Source organism: Vespula vulgaris, chromosome 6 (genome assembly GCF_905475345.1).
Source record: "Vespula vulgaris chromosome 6, iyVesVulg1.1, whole genome shotgun sequence".
NCBI classification, from domain to species: domain Eukaryota; kingdom Metazoa; phylum Arthropoda; class Insecta; order Hymenoptera; family Vespidae; genus Vespula; species Vespula vulgaris.
In genome coordinates, this window is record NC_066591.1 from 8,367,506 (window position 1) to 8,381,743 (window position 14,238).

The following is a 14,238-nucleotide window of genomic DNA, read 5'->3' on the forward strand; positions in this document are numbered from 1 at the left end:
TTAGAAATAAAAGATAAATGATATTACACACTTTTTTTCTCAATGTGTTTTTATTAACAACAATAAATACTGTTTATGGAAAATATAGCAGGCATGACGTCAGTAATGTAATCAAACGCACAAAATGTATGTAAATCTGCTGTAGTAAACATAAACGCGTTACGAGTGCATACGCATTATCTAACAGCAGGTTCTCCTCTCAACTTTCATCTCTAAATATTATCATGGTGACACTATGTGTTCCACGTTTACTCCATCGAACGTTTAGATATACGCGAGTAAATTGTTTATAGCTTTGTGTGATTCGATAAACGCGTGGCGTTTTTTTAAAGAAAAAGAAAACAAAAAATTCACAGTAGCTCACGCTACCGGATAATTTGGCCAAGATTATTCTCCGGTCATCATTTCCATAAATTCTGAAACAAAAAAGATAAAATTTATTTAATTAATCAAAATAATATTTACTTGGATAATATATAAGCTTAGATAACATAAAACGTTTAGCAAGATAATAAATAACTTATGCAGCTGTTTCTATGTATCACAAAAGAAGAACATGAAATGCCAAGTCTTTGATATTGAACTTGAAACACGAATATATACTAACTTCCGTCATTTTCCAAAATTCGACGATTTCCGAAAATTACTCTTGGAATCAATACGTGCCAAATCTATATTTTAGAAAACTAAATTCTTTGTTAATCATTAATCAAAATATATTATGGATATAAGTACCATCAAAATCTACGGTTCCTGAACCATCAGAATCAATTTCTTCGATCATGATATCCAATTCCTCGTCCGTTAATTGGTCATCGAGTTCTCTTAAGATTTCACGCAAGCAGGTGGTTGGGATGTATCCATTACCTGTTATAAAAATGATAAATATAATATGAAACGATATTTTAAGTCATCCTTTTTATTCAAGTTTCGATCTAAATTTTTCTCTCTCTTTTCTGTTTTTTTTTTTTTTTTTTAGATCCTTCCTAAAACTAGATCTTTACGGCGTACATTTTCTAATGTTGTATAGTTAGCTATTCCCGTCCGTGTTCCATTTCGTTTCGAGTTAAATTCCCGCGAATTTCTTCTTCCTTTCTTTAACGTCTCTATCTATTTATCTAACTCTACCTTCTTCTTCCCTATCACCCCTTTAGTCCCCTTTTATCTGTTTCTACATCTTACGACTTGGCCGATCTCCAACTAAAAGCGAAAACTACTGAGATTATCCAAGGTATTACGACGTCGTAGATCATTTTATGATATGGAACGTAAATCGTTTCGATACGATCGTCTTGCGCGCGTTAGTTATTGGTACTATCGTCATTATTACTTCTTGGAGAAAAAAGTTAGTAAAAAGTAGAAAAAATTTATAAAAAGAATGTTCACATTAATTGTAGAAAGTTTTATTCGAACGAATATTTATTTTCTTTGGTATGCATTTACCTTCCTTGTCGTAGAGCCTAAAAGCTTCTCGAAGTTCCTTCTCAAGTGCTTCAGCATCTTCCTCAACGATGAATTTCGCAGCTAAAGTGACAAACTCTTCAAATTCCAAACGTCCTGATTCTGAAAATTAAACGGGCGTATTGCATATTTATTTTTTACATCCCTTTATTTTTTTTCAAAATTAGTATAAATAGTCGAACGACTCTATAATAAGGGAACGTTGTTAAAACTATATATATATATATATATATATATATATATATATATATATATATATATATATTATTTCCTTATAACGCATATATTTATAGACAATTATTTTCATTTAGAGAATAAAAATATTCTTTTTTATCCAATACATATAATGTATATTGACATTACAACAGAATAGAATTTCTATTAGAAAATTTATAGATTAATATCATTAATGTCACTCACTGTCAGCATCAACTTCTTCTATAAGCTCATCGAGAATTTTCTTGTTGAACGGTTGTCCCATAAGTCGAAGTATATCAGCCACCATGTCGGTGGGAATACTGCCACTTTTTTCTCTGTCGAAGCTGTCGAAAGCTTTGCGAAGGACTGGAAAGAAAAAATGAAGATTGAATTTTTTTATTTTTTTATTTTTTTTTAAGGATAAGGAAAATTCATTGAATTTATTGGGAAAATATTTTCTTTTTCTTCCTTCCTTCCTCTCTCTCTTTCTCTCTTTCTCTTCTCTTTTTCTCTTCATCTTCTTCGTCTTCGTTTTCGGGTTAAAAAGCTCGTAGCTCAACGTTGACGCAGTGCGCCATCGCTTGCGATTCAAATTTAGATCCGATGTTAATGCCCTTCCTTACCCTCGCGATTTTGGCTCTCGGAGCTTATTTGGCTTTCTATATCATCGCTCATAGTCGTTTACATCGTTTATTTACTACTGTCTCGAAAAAGAGAAAGAGAGAGAGAGAGTGAGAGAGAGAACCAGTCCTTTACCAACGTAAAGCTACGATCATTTTTTTCGTTTAATGACAAAATTAACTAATCGATAAAAAAACATTTGTAAAATACGAAGATTACAAAATTGTGTAAAAGTCGTCGAATCTTTTTCGATATTAAATATAGTTCTAACTGCGTTGGGTTGTTTTACGATTTGGCACAATACAAAATTTCCAAGCACGACAACAAGCAGTATAACGTGTTATTTAATTTATCGTTCGTAAATAAACAATGAAAACAACTGTTCTTTACTTTTCGAATAATAGGCAGAGTTATTATAGAATGGGTTTTTTTCATCTATATTTGATCATTTCTTTTTTATTTCTTTTTTTTATAATTTTCTTGTTTTGAAGATATCCCAAAAGAAATTTTCTGGAAAATAAGGAAACAATGTTATTAGAATATCAAACGAATAATCTTGAGAGAATCGTTTCCTTCATTGAAGTTATTAGATTCTATTTTTTTTATTCTTTTTATTTTCTTGTTCTTTTTGTTTTGTTTTGTATAAAACCTGGAGAAGAAGATTCTAGCTATTTTTATCAATCCGATTGGATTCGAATGAGCAGCGACGGACTGATCGATCGTCATGCGATATCTTCCAAACGAATGAGGCAGAGAGAGAGAAAGAGAGAGAACACAACACATGCAAGCTATACTTAGGTACCCAGCAGCTGCTCCCAATCGAATCGAAGCTCAAATAAACTCGAGTACCTTTGTCGAGCCACGTTAGCCGCGTTAACAGCATGAACTTCGAGGATGGAAGGGACCTTACGATCCGATTTAGAAATCCTCTAGTTTCCTAACGTTACTGCCTTTCAACTTCTTACGAGTCACGTGCGTTCATTTTTAGCCTTTGAAATGATGTTAAACCGAACACCTTTCTGTAGTTAACCCGTTTTGAACTTTACAAGACAAAGATATGAAACGTACTAGATTATTATACTTTATTTCGAAATAAATTTATTATTTAACTTATTTTTTTTATTATAACAATTTCATTTATTTTAAATAATTTTGTATTTATTTAACTAAATTTGTTTATTTGAATATAACAAATATTTTAAACGTAAAAGTAAAGGAAAAAGAAAAAGTAAAAATGTGTATACAGATATAAAGGATAAAGATTGAAAGAAAACGATGATAAAATATGTTCGTTCGGTATTTATGCCTTTGTCTTCGAGATTTTGATATATTTGCTGTAAAACTAAATACGTACTGTTCGTGCTTTGATGTTACAATAAAGTCATGTAATAACTTCGAAATATTTTTTCAAATTTATTTAATTTTTTTTTAGAAAATTATTAATTAAAATTCGTAGCTTGTTTTTGATAATATAAAGTTATACTGTAAGTTTGGCATTATACAATATTTGTTAAGATAAAAATAGAAAGAAAAATTCGATTAAAATTGAATTACATTAAACTACTACATAGAGTGATTAACTAAAACGTGACCGAAAGTACAGCTAGCTACTAGCTAGCTGAGCAAGCAGGAGGGAGAAAAGGGAGAATACGAAGAAGGGTAGAGAAGAGAAGCGACTAAATTTAGTCGGCCACACTGAAAATAAGATACGTTTTCCGGAACGTCGTCATCCGAGACTCGATCGTGAAACAAATCATGCTTTTCATCGGATGATCTCGTCTCAACGTGTTTTATACGATATTTATTAAAGGAAAAAAGAAGAGCGAGAGAGAAATAGAGAAAGAGAATCGATTCTTTACTTACCAGCGATTTGTTCTGGAGGCAATTCGTCGGCCTGTAAAATAAAAATAAAAACATATCGAACGATCAGAAATGAAATTAATTTGTGATCATCGTCGTCGTCTCGCCACGAAATGCAACAAAATAATGCGAGGTGCAACAACGATGTTTTAATTAGGACGATGATTTCGAGTTTGCTTTGATATTTCATTTTCTTTTTTTTTTCTTTCTTTTTTATTTCTTTTTTTTCTGTTTCTTTTTTTTTGTATTATTATAGCGCAATAAAATTAAGATTTATTATGTTCAATGACAAGAATTTCTGTTATGTTGATTACGTGCATTGTTACGAATATCGCGTATATTTCTTTTTATTTCTTTTTTTATTTTTTCGTAAAATTCGTGTAAAATTCTTAACATCACTCGTATACTGCGTGTAAATTTAAAGTTTTGGCTGACTTCTTCTTTTACAAATTATGATGATGGATAAAATAACACTTTTGAACGAATATATATATATGTGTGTGTGTGTGTGTATATTCGCGAGATATTATAGAGAGTGTATTATGTACACTTTGTTGCGTCGTGGGATTATTCGGACGATTAATCAATGAAATTGACGAAAAGATCGTTTGATTTTCGATGTCGTTTCTCCGATCGTTCGGTCCATTCTTGTTTCTTTTTCTTCATCCATTTTTTCTTTTTTTTTAATAAGACGAATTTTATAAAAATCGAAATTATTTTTAATTAGCACGATCAATTGGAGAAACGTCTTCGAAAAAATTCGCCGTCTAAGAAACAATCACGTTTCCAGGACCTCGCACCTCCTGAACATGCTTTTTTCATTTGTTATCTTCGAAAAAAATCCCGCGTTTTTTTTATATTTTTTAACGAAATATTTTTTTTATTGCACCAACACTGTTTCGCGCGAATATTATTTTTATTTTTTACTTTGTTTCATGATTTCGTGCACTAGAGAGAAAGAGAGAGAAAGAGAGAGAGAGAGAGAGAGAGAGAGAGAGAGAGAACAATGGAAAGAAATAGAAAGTAAAAAATATTAAAAAAAAAACCAACACCGAGATGAAACCAATTAGATAAGGAAACACGTACAGTACAGTAAATTGTTTAAACAAAACATGCCAATAGAAAAGAAAAAAAAATTAGACAAAAAATAAGAAACGTAATAATTAGATATACAAAGTATTTTTGCGTGTATACGTAAGAATGAAAATATAAATAAAGAATAAAGAGAGAGAGAGAGAGAGAGAGAGTAAGAGAGAAATAAAGAACAAAGAGAAAGAGAGAGGTAGGTCAAGAACAATTAAAAAATATAATAAATAAAAGATAGTAGACAATAGGAAAACGTGTATGTTACCAGGGCGACGACTTACGATATCATCGATTGAACATACCATGATGGCGACGCGGTTTTTTGCTCTTTTTTATATATCTTATATATATATATATATATATCTATATATATATACGTCTATATGTATATATCAGGCTCGATATTATACAAGATCGACACAATCTGTGATATTGATCGAACGCTTGGATTTACGGTCACTCGATTATAATATGGAACGTTTGAAGAATTATAATGTGCGATTAAAAAGTCGATATTAATCGATATGAATCGAAAATTGATGAGATTTCTTTTTTTTTTTCTGTACGAACGATGTTACGAAACAGATAGATAGATAGATAGATTAACTCAGATCGAGAGATTAATGGCAATAATAATAGTAATAGTAATAAAAAAAAAAAACAAAAATAAAACAACAAAAACTGTGTAATCCCAAAAAGTCGAAGTCTGTTTTTTTTTGTTTTCAACTCGAGCCTGGCGGACGAGCTTAAAGCTTTACGAACACTGTCAAGAGATGCGAGAACTGCCGCGGTAATATTCGAATGAGCCGATATAGCGGTTGCGTACCGATCCCGGACCGCGCCCCGCAACTTCCAGCCAATCACAAGCTTCTCTCTTTAGTAGCGGGCCTTAGAGATTTCGGAAGGGCGCTTGCGCTATTTCGGGGACATGATACGACCACTTGGCATTTTCCTCTTCGTTTCCAGGACTCTCTTCGGTTTCTCTTTTATTCTTTTTATTTTATATTCTTTTTCTTTTTCATCGTTCGAAGATAATCTCTTTTTTCTTTTTTCTCCTCTTCTTTTCTTTTCGCTTCTTTCATCTGCGTTTTCATCGATTCGATTTGATCGTTTTATTTTGAGAGCCGAATCGAAATTCGTTTTTTAAAACGTATCAACGAACGAATGGTACGGATATGTGAATGAACGATTCGATCTTTCTTTTTCTTTTTTCTTTTTTATTTTTTATACACTTGTGAGACGCGTGACCGTGGATCACTCTGAAAAGTGTTCGTTCTATCGCAAATCATTCGAATATTCCGTCGTTACGAAAATAGAGAATCAGAATTCCCTAGTCCACCGTGTAAGCAACAGTAAAATTTTGAAAATGTATATGGTGCACGATGCATTGGGTTCGAATCGATATCGGATTTTGCAATTTGGAGGGGAGATAAAAAACTTTGCCATGATAGGATCTTCGTGGCAATGTTTTTTATAGTTTTTAATGTTTTACGACTTTATGTTCTAATTTTAAGATGTAGATAATATTATCTTATGGCATTGGATTAATTCAAGTAGAAGTGTTTATAAAAATAGAATTGTTGTTTTTCGACATTGCTCAAGTACATATTTTGCCTGATCGAAGAACAAAGCAGGGGCTGTGTTGTTTTCAAACATAGGAAAGATTTTCCTTTGCGTTCTTTGCCAGGAAGCTTTCCGAACATCTTTACAATGCCAATGCGGTAGTGATGTGAAGAAATTCGTTAGGATGTTTACCAGACTTTTAATAGAATATTTAATAGGATTTTAACTATCACCGTTGTTAATACACATTTAAATGGTCAATCGTCACATTATTTATATCGTTAGTTCGAACGATTTCGAATATTTCTGTTTTAATTTGATATAATCTCAATATTTTCGTCTTGTTTCTCGTTGGAAGTTAACTACTTCTTAAGTTGCTAAAATGCAAGTAAATCAGAAATGTTTACGAATGCCTCGTTGATTCTCAACGGTCCAGTGATTTATGAATGTGATAAACAATAAAGCAAACAAGTAGCACAACGTAAATTGTACATCTAACGAAGTTGGATCAATGCGTTTGGAAAACTTCCAAGGTGCATACTCTTAACGACATCTTGAGATGTACGCGAATCTCAAGATATGATTCATCGGTATGGTGAAAACATTCGAAATGAAATGAAATCGACTACAATGAGACTAAAAAATATTGAACGATCCTTGTGATACGTCAAGTCTTGCTTTGAAACTGATACCTGGCCAAGTGTTTCAAGTTACCATTTATCATTCAACCATTTTATAATAATCTATAACCTTTGGAAAGTTTGTGCTAATAGATTTTCCCAAAACTGCGCGAGATGATTTGACACGACGATATAGTCGAGCCAAGTAACATTGATTTATTCCTGTCAGATTCGAAAGCAATGGGACTTTACTGGACGGAAAGACAAAAACCTTCTTGATTTATAATCATTAATTTGCACTAATGAATTAGTCACATCTTAGACACTAATTTAAATTAACAACGTTATATTCATAGATCTAGACATAGTCGAGGTCAGTTATTAAAACAAATAAATATGTTATTGTAAACAAGTTTCTACATTGATTTGTCGGAAGGAGTAGAGTACCGTGCGCGTTAAATATTTTTAGTATTTTTATCACAAACGGATAAACATTGCTCTTACGATTTTCACGAAAGCATACGAGTCCAGACTTTATTTCGTCGGTGGATAACTTTTTGGCTACTTGCCCATTTTAAACGCGAGACGTATAAAACTTCAGACAGGTCTACGTACGTCGATCCATATGTACATATAACCGGGTACGATCTTCTCGTTTTTCTGCGACTCATAAACTACGTTACTTCGCGCTACAAGGCACTTTGCTTCGTCATCTTGAATTATTTCACGACTATGAACCATCTCGGAGGAATACGTAAGTTGTAAAAGTTCTAATAACTTACATAAAATGATTTTTAATTAAAAAAAAACTTTCTCACGATTATGAAAGAATTGTCATAATATAAGTTATGTAAATTATTGATCGTTTATCAATTTAATTAATTCATTTCATTCAATTAATACTCGTCTATGATTTCTATGATTTAATTATAAATAGTTTATCATTTATATAAAAAGATTTTTGTGTAGGTAAATTTTTTAGAAATGAAATAATCGGTGGAATTATTGAATTGTTATTATTATTGAGAACCTGTAGATAATAATGCTAATAATGCACTAGTAGCGCCCACAGAAAGTATATAATTTACTGATGGAGAGAATGCTCTTAATATATAAAATGAACATACTATGACGAATGCAAGGAATAAAGCATTGTTGTAAAAGATAGAGAAGGTTGTTGCTTCGTAATCAGCCACTTCATTTTTCTTCCATAAAATCCTTAAAAAAATACACAATAATATATTAATTTTAGTCTAGAAATAATAATACTCTGTATAAAATTATAGACGACTTAATACCTTTCATCCTTTTCTTTTTTACTCATTTTCTTATCCTCTGCAAGCTTGCGGTTCATTTCTTTAGTAACTGCATCTTCTCTCTTTACTGCGATCTATTTAGTAAAAACATGATTTTAATACAAAGAAATTTTATGTCAATAAAAATATATAGTTACAAATTTAACGTACCTTGTGTTTGAGAATAAACTTTGTATTCTTATATGCAAGAGCAAGAGTATAAGTACTTATTAAAGTGACCAAAACAAAAGAGATCAAATTAGCATATAGATCAATCATATGAATCCTCCAGAATAGCCCTGTAATATGTATAAATTGATGGAAATAAACGATTTCAAACATAAGGTTAAAATAAAGATTATAAATTTGAGGTTAATTATAGAAATTATTAAATACTAGTAAATTCGTTTAACAAAATGTAAAGCCATGAGATAAAATCTACTTAAAATGAAAAAAATAAAAATTTTAATCGGTTAAAAAATAATATTTAAAAGTTATAAAATCTGTACAAAATTATCATACTTACAAATTGGGATCGCAGAGACGATAAGAGCATTACCATAAAATAATGCAGAAGATTTGGTAGAAACGTTTCTGGAAAAATCCTGAAGTAAAAGTTCTTCCTCTTTAGTAAATGCTTTTGATTTTCCTGACATTTTTGAATATTTTTTAATACAAAACAATCGATTGACACAGACACTACTCGTACAAAATCAAGTATCCTTCTGTTACAGTCGAATTTGGCACATGCGCAGAAACGTTGAGAGTGTAGCGCGTGTGCCGACGTGTCAAACGAAACGTCACTTAGGTTGAACATGTAGACGGTGCTCTCTACCGGAGTTTATTGAAACCTATTGGTCACGTGATGAATTAATGGAGGCAAGTTTCAATTTCTGTTCTTAGAACACTAAACGAAAACTACACAATTTTATTTTATATATTCTTAAATATTTATGGATTACTGATTTTATTATACTTACTAAACCTTATTAACTTATTTAATTACCAATTTTATGTGTAATTATTTTTAGGTAATGTAAAAATTCTAAAACTTGAAAACATTGTTTGCTTTATTGTATATTCCTTTCGTCCTCGTAGTAGGTACATGACAGCATCTAAAATGCTCATTCACAATCCACTGAATTTAACGTTCACTTTCACACAGAGACGCTCATATCCTTGTATTTTTTCTATTTCTGTGTTATTTTTTTTTTATCCTACTCGTACATTCGCTCTTCTTCTCTCATTCATAGATAAATAAATTATAGGCTAATATTTACAATATCTTAATAGTTTCTTTCTCTTACTTAATAGTCCTTTGTCACTTAATAGAGATGTATTTTGTAAAGAATCTAGAAATATTGAGCTTGGTCTGGTTGATATACTTAATATATTTGTCATTTTGCTTTTGAATCACGTATAATGTGTATATATTATGGATACACATAAACGCGTGTTTTTTAAAATCATTTGAAACTTTGCATCGTATTTATCAAACACGTCTATTCATTTGTGGTGCAGCTTTTAAAAAGTTAATCGTGAACGAGAACAAAAGATATAAACAAATCATTTGGCATTATATAAACGTAAAAATTGACATAAGTATCTTCAAAACTTTATATGTAATTTGTATTTTTTTCTTTTTTTTTCTTTTTTTTTTTTTTAAATATCTTTATATGAGATAATTCATCGTAACTTTATTGTATATTTTACTATAATTTAATAAATCGTATCGATGATTAAAATTTAAGATACTATAAAAATATTTAAACAATAATAATTATAAATTTACCCGATAGCTTTTGTTTCATTCGATAAACATGGGAAACATTGTCGAATATCTTCTCAAATGTAAAGATGCGAGAAAGTATATTTTTCAAATAAAATAAAAATATTTTTTTAAAACTAACATTAATAATAATGGATTAATAGGACAATGAAGTCGACGCGACGAATATTTTAAAGAATTGTCGAAATGACGAGTGACGATTTGAAGTAACTCTTAGCCGACAATAATTTTGTTTGATCATTCGATAATCGCTACGTGTAATATATTTGAAAGTGACTATTTGTATTTGCAAGAGAAGGATTTTAAAACGAGTCTTTAGTCAAAATAGAAAAAAAGAAGAGACATTTTACGATCATTTAAAAAACAAAGAAAAAGAAGAGGAAGAAAAAAGAAAAAAAAGAGAGCATGTATAAGTAAACATTTTTAAATTCAGAATTCGAAAATAGAAAAGAAAAAGGCATTGTGTGTTCACGAAAGTTGTACGTACATTTGGATTCGCATTAGAAATTAGAATCCTTTCTGTAGAAAACGAGCGACTATTCTGCAATTCTCCTCTCTCTCTCTCTCTCTCTCTCTCTCTCTCTCTCTCTCTCTCTCTCTCTGTCTGTCTGTTTCTTTCTCTTTCGTTTCACATGCGAATTATTTTCAATCTTGAACTCGATCAAGGAGAGCTACATCATAGTCTCGCTACGACTAGTCAAACTATCAAAGTCTAACTGCAAGTAAGGACAATCGTTTTCACAGAAAGTTGCACTACCAGCTGCTGCACTTCTCCAATCGTCGGTGCGCATTGTATTCGTTAAATAACAGAATACTTCTAGGACCTCGTTAATGCGCTAGGAACCTGGGCTAGCATTTTCGCTACTTCTCTGTCTCGCCTCGAGCTCTTTAGCAAGCATCGTAGCTTCCCAATCCTTGGCACATTCACTTTTGGTATCTTCGTCGTCGCTATCGCTACCTTCTCGACAACCACCCTCATCATCTTCGGATTTGCTACTTTCGCTGTTAGATTCCAAATCTATTGCAACTTCGTCTCTCCACAAACTTTGTGGAACTATCGATCTTGGTAATTCCTGTAATTCTAAAGTTTCCTCCTCAGAATGTTCTTCCCAGGATCTTCTGTTGTGCGAAGATTCGCTCGTTGGCGAAGGTCGTCCATAAGCACGTGAACGAGCTGTTAAAACAGTATCCACCGAGCCATCTCTCATAAAAGGATGATCTTCCCTATCGTCGTCATCCTCTTCCTCGTTATCATCGTCTAAATCTTCCTCGAGGGAAGCGTCGTGTTCTGTACTGTCATCGCCAGTAACAACTATTGCTTCGTCACCTTTTCTTCTTTCATTTTCTTCCAATTCTTGTATCCTTCCTTGAAGTTGTGAAATGATTTCATCTCGTTTACGAATCTCTAATTCCAAGGAGACGAATTCCCGTTCGAATTTATTTTGAATTTCCTCCTAAAAACAACAAAGAGAGAAAGAAAGAAAAAACAAACAAATCAGAACAAAACAAAGATAAATAATACATTTCTGAAGATTATTATAATATAGAAATGCGATATGTGTATACTTACTAAACGTGCTTGTATAATTTTTTTGATACTCGATACGAATTCTCCAAGATATTCCTCTTCTCGTTGCCTAGTCTCCATTTGCAGAATAGCCCCACTGCCCAGAGGACGGAAAGTAATTTTATTGGGCGGTGGCAGCGAGGTCTGTTCTTGAGATTCAGACAACTGATCGCCGAGAGGATAATTTCCTGAGCTCTGCTCGGACGGTGGACTTTGTAATGTATATTTATTGAAGGTTACACTTTTCGACAATTTCGTATGCCTAGCAGCATAACCCTCGATCGTTGGTGCTCTCATTAATCGTCTTAACTCGGCAGTAGCAGCTTCACGATCAGGTATACTCGTTGCTGAAGTATCCGAGCTACCTGTTCTACTACTCGCTGAGAGTTTCTTCAAGATGCTCTTTAAGTCTCGCCTTTCGAGTGTCTCGTTTTCTGGTGATAATTGTTCCGCTGGTGAAGATGGACTCTTTAGACCCTGTTTTATTTAAAAAATATTTCTATTAGGAAAGTATTTATTTGGAAGGGTATTTGACTTGTTCGTGAAGTTTTAAAGGATGATCTTATTTGATACTAGAATTATTAAATCGGTTAAACTGACGGATTTTAGATCTCTTATTTTACAATTAACAAAATTTATTATTACGTAAGTACCCATCAAATTGACAGATATGGTAAAGACAGATCGTTAGTTTTTAATGTCAAGTATTTTTGCTCAAATATGTCCAACAATTTAATAAAAGATTTTGTTAATTCGACGTACCCGTATTTGATTGAGTTTAGCAAGTTTCCTCGCGTATTCAATCGCACAGGCTTCAGAATGGCTACGAGTGAGACTTCCATCGAAAGTAGTGAAATCAGAATTTTCACCGCAGTCTAAACTAGAACTTCTTACTGCTTTCTCTAGTTCGGCAAGCTTTTGCCTTTCGTTCAGTATCTTGAGCTTCTTAACGAACGGTAGGCCGCAATATTCTGGCGACAGATCGTCGACGGAAGCATACATTTTGGTTTGTTGTCTGAGATGAGCAAGACTTTGTTGTTGTTTCGTTTGCGGTCTTTTAATTGGTGACCTTCTTTGAGGTGAATTGTCCTTTATAGTCGAAGACGACATCAAAAAAGTTGTTGTTGTAGTAGTAGTTAAGGAAGCATCTTTGAGCATGGCCCATGGTTTCTTAGCATTGGTAGTACCATTTGAGACAACAACGTCGTTAGTCGTTGGTGTATTTTCGATTGATGCGATTGAGGGTGAAGCTTTTGGAATTATCGGTGGTATCGCAACATTATTCGTAGATTGTAACTGTCGTTTCTCCACCAAAGACGACACTTTTGAAATCGACATTTTATCGACAACCTTTTGTTGCGTCTCCTTCGAATCTTCCTGAACATTTTCCGTTACAGTTGTGTTCTTTGGTAATAAAGGCTCTTTCATCGCGGCTTCCTTTTCCGCTTGAGCTTTTGCCTCTTGCTCGTTTTTAGCTTTTAACAAGAGTACTCTTTGTGTGAATGATAAATTAGGATTAGTTGGGACAAGTGCTTCAGCCGGTGGTAGCTGTTGTTCAGACGCGTGAACTTGAGTTTCCATTAGATTACATCTCTCTTCTTGCTCTTCTTTCTCCTTGAGTAATTTCAGCTTTGAGAGAAGAGGTAGACCAGCACCCAGAGGTGACACAGGTGGTTCTTGTATCGCGTTTGTTGTTGCGGTATCTTGTACACCTTCTACCTTGTGTCGTTGTCTCTTCGTTGAACTGGACGGTGCTTTTGATGTCAACGGTTGCAATTCTAGACTCTCTTCTGGTCTAGTGTTACGTCTACTTTTTCTTAGAACGTTCTTCCAACCTTTCACATCGCTTTTTAACTTGTCCACGATTCTTTTACCGGTACTGTTGTCCGACGAGTCGTGTCCAGGTGATGTTGGTTGCCTAGATGCACGTGCTACTCTTTGTGCTTCCATCAATCGTTTTTTCCCAAGATTTTGTAAAATTTCTTGAGCTTCTGGATAATCCTTCATCGCTGCGAGTACATCCTCGCGTGAGAGACTAAATAATTCGGAATACCCAACCGATCGGACGTCTGCTGTTCGTCTGAAATTTTTATTGTTTTTATTTTACATCGAAATAATTCCACGATTCTCTCCTTTGATATTTCAATAGAAATATATGAAAATAGAAATATTCCTTTT

At 32.9% G+C, this 14,238-nt stretch overlaps 3 protein-coding genes and 1 long non-coding RNA gene across 17 annotated transcripts in view; 1 reads left to right on the forward strand and 3 right to left on the reverse strand.

The window, feature by feature from the left end:
- Positions 1-31: 31 nt before the first annotated feature.
- Positions 32-5,681, reverse strand: LOC127064555 (troponin C, isoallergen Bla g 6.0301). Of its 2 annotated transcripts, none has more exons than XM_050995764.1 (6): positions 5,529-5,681; positions 4,144-4,174; positions 1,882-2,025; positions 1,444-1,563; positions 736-867; positions 32-416 (listed from the first exon to the last, which is right to left on the reverse strand). In XM_050995764.1, exons 1-6 carry the CDS (start codon positions 5,529-5,531, stop codon positions 388-390), a joined length of 459 nt encoding a protein of 152 aa, XP_050851721.1. In that variant the 5' UTR covers positions 5,532-5,681; the 3' UTR covers positions 32-387. The 2 variants fall into 2 exon arrangements, with proteins under 2 accessions (XP_050851721.1, XP_050851720.1); XM_050995763.1 differs by having other exon boundaries at positions 5,508-5,647.
- On the forward strand, positions 3,737-10,156 carry LOC127064565 (uncharacterized). Its single transcript, XR_007781738.1, has 3 exons — positions 3,737-5,422; positions 5,495-8,163; positions 9,439-10,156. It is a non-coding gene; the product is annotated as an uncharacterized LOC127064565 (long non-coding RNA).
- LOC127064552 (translocon-associated protein subunit gamma) lies at positions 8,407-9,426 on the reverse strand. The gene is made up of 4 exons (XM_050995761.1): positions 9,231-9,426; positions 8,876-9,003; positions 8,708-8,799; positions 8,407-8,627 (listed from the first exon to the last, which is right to left on the reverse strand). Exons 1-4 carry the CDS (start codon positions 9,358-9,360, stop codon positions 8,429-8,431), a joined length of 549 nt encoding a protein of 182 aa, XP_050851718.1. The 5' UTR covers positions 9,361-9,426; the 3' UTR covers positions 8,407-8,428.
- Positions 9,757-14,238, reverse strand: part of LOC127064537 (cyclic nucleotide-gated cation channel beta-1-like) — an 87,085-nt gene continuing 82,603 nt past the window's right edge. For all 13 annotated transcript variants that reach the window (XM_050995719.1, XM_050995713.1, XM_050995714.1 and 10 more), the window contains 3 exons: positions 12,823-14,140; positions 12,064-12,537; positions 9,757-11,947 (listed from right to left, as the gene is read on the reverse strand). In XM_050995719.1, the coding sequence (XP_050851676.1) occupies positions 11,330-11,947; positions 12,064-12,537; positions 12,823-14,140 (2,410 nt within the window). In that variant the 3' untranslated portion in view covers positions 9,757-11,329. The remainder of the gene's footprint in view (positions 11,948-12,063; positions 12,538-12,822; positions 14,141-14,238) is intronic.

Coding starts and splice junctions, on each gene's coding strand:
- LOC127064555 (XM_050995763.1), bottom strand. CDS start 5,531: ATGGTATGTTCAATCGATGATATC. Junction 2,026..4,143: donor GCCTCCAGAACAAATCGCTG/GTAAGTAAAGAA, acceptor TTTTCTTTCCAG/TCCTTCGCAAAGCTTTCGAC. Junction 868..1,443: donor TAGGCTCTACGACAAGGAAG/GTAAATGCATAC, acceptor TTTTTATAACAG/GTAATGGATACATCCCAACC.
- LOC127064552 (XM_050995761.1), bottom strand. CDS start 9,360: ATGTCAGGAAAATCAAAAGCATTTACTAAAGAGGAAGAACTTTTACTT. Junction 8,800..8,875: donor AGTTTATTCTCAAACACAAG/GTACGTTAAATT, acceptor TTTACTAAATAG/ATCGCAGTAAAGAGAGAAGA. Junction 8,628..8,707: donor AAAAAAGAAAAGGATGAAAG/GTATTAAGTCGT, acceptor TATTTTTTTAAG/GATTTTATGGAAGAAAAATG.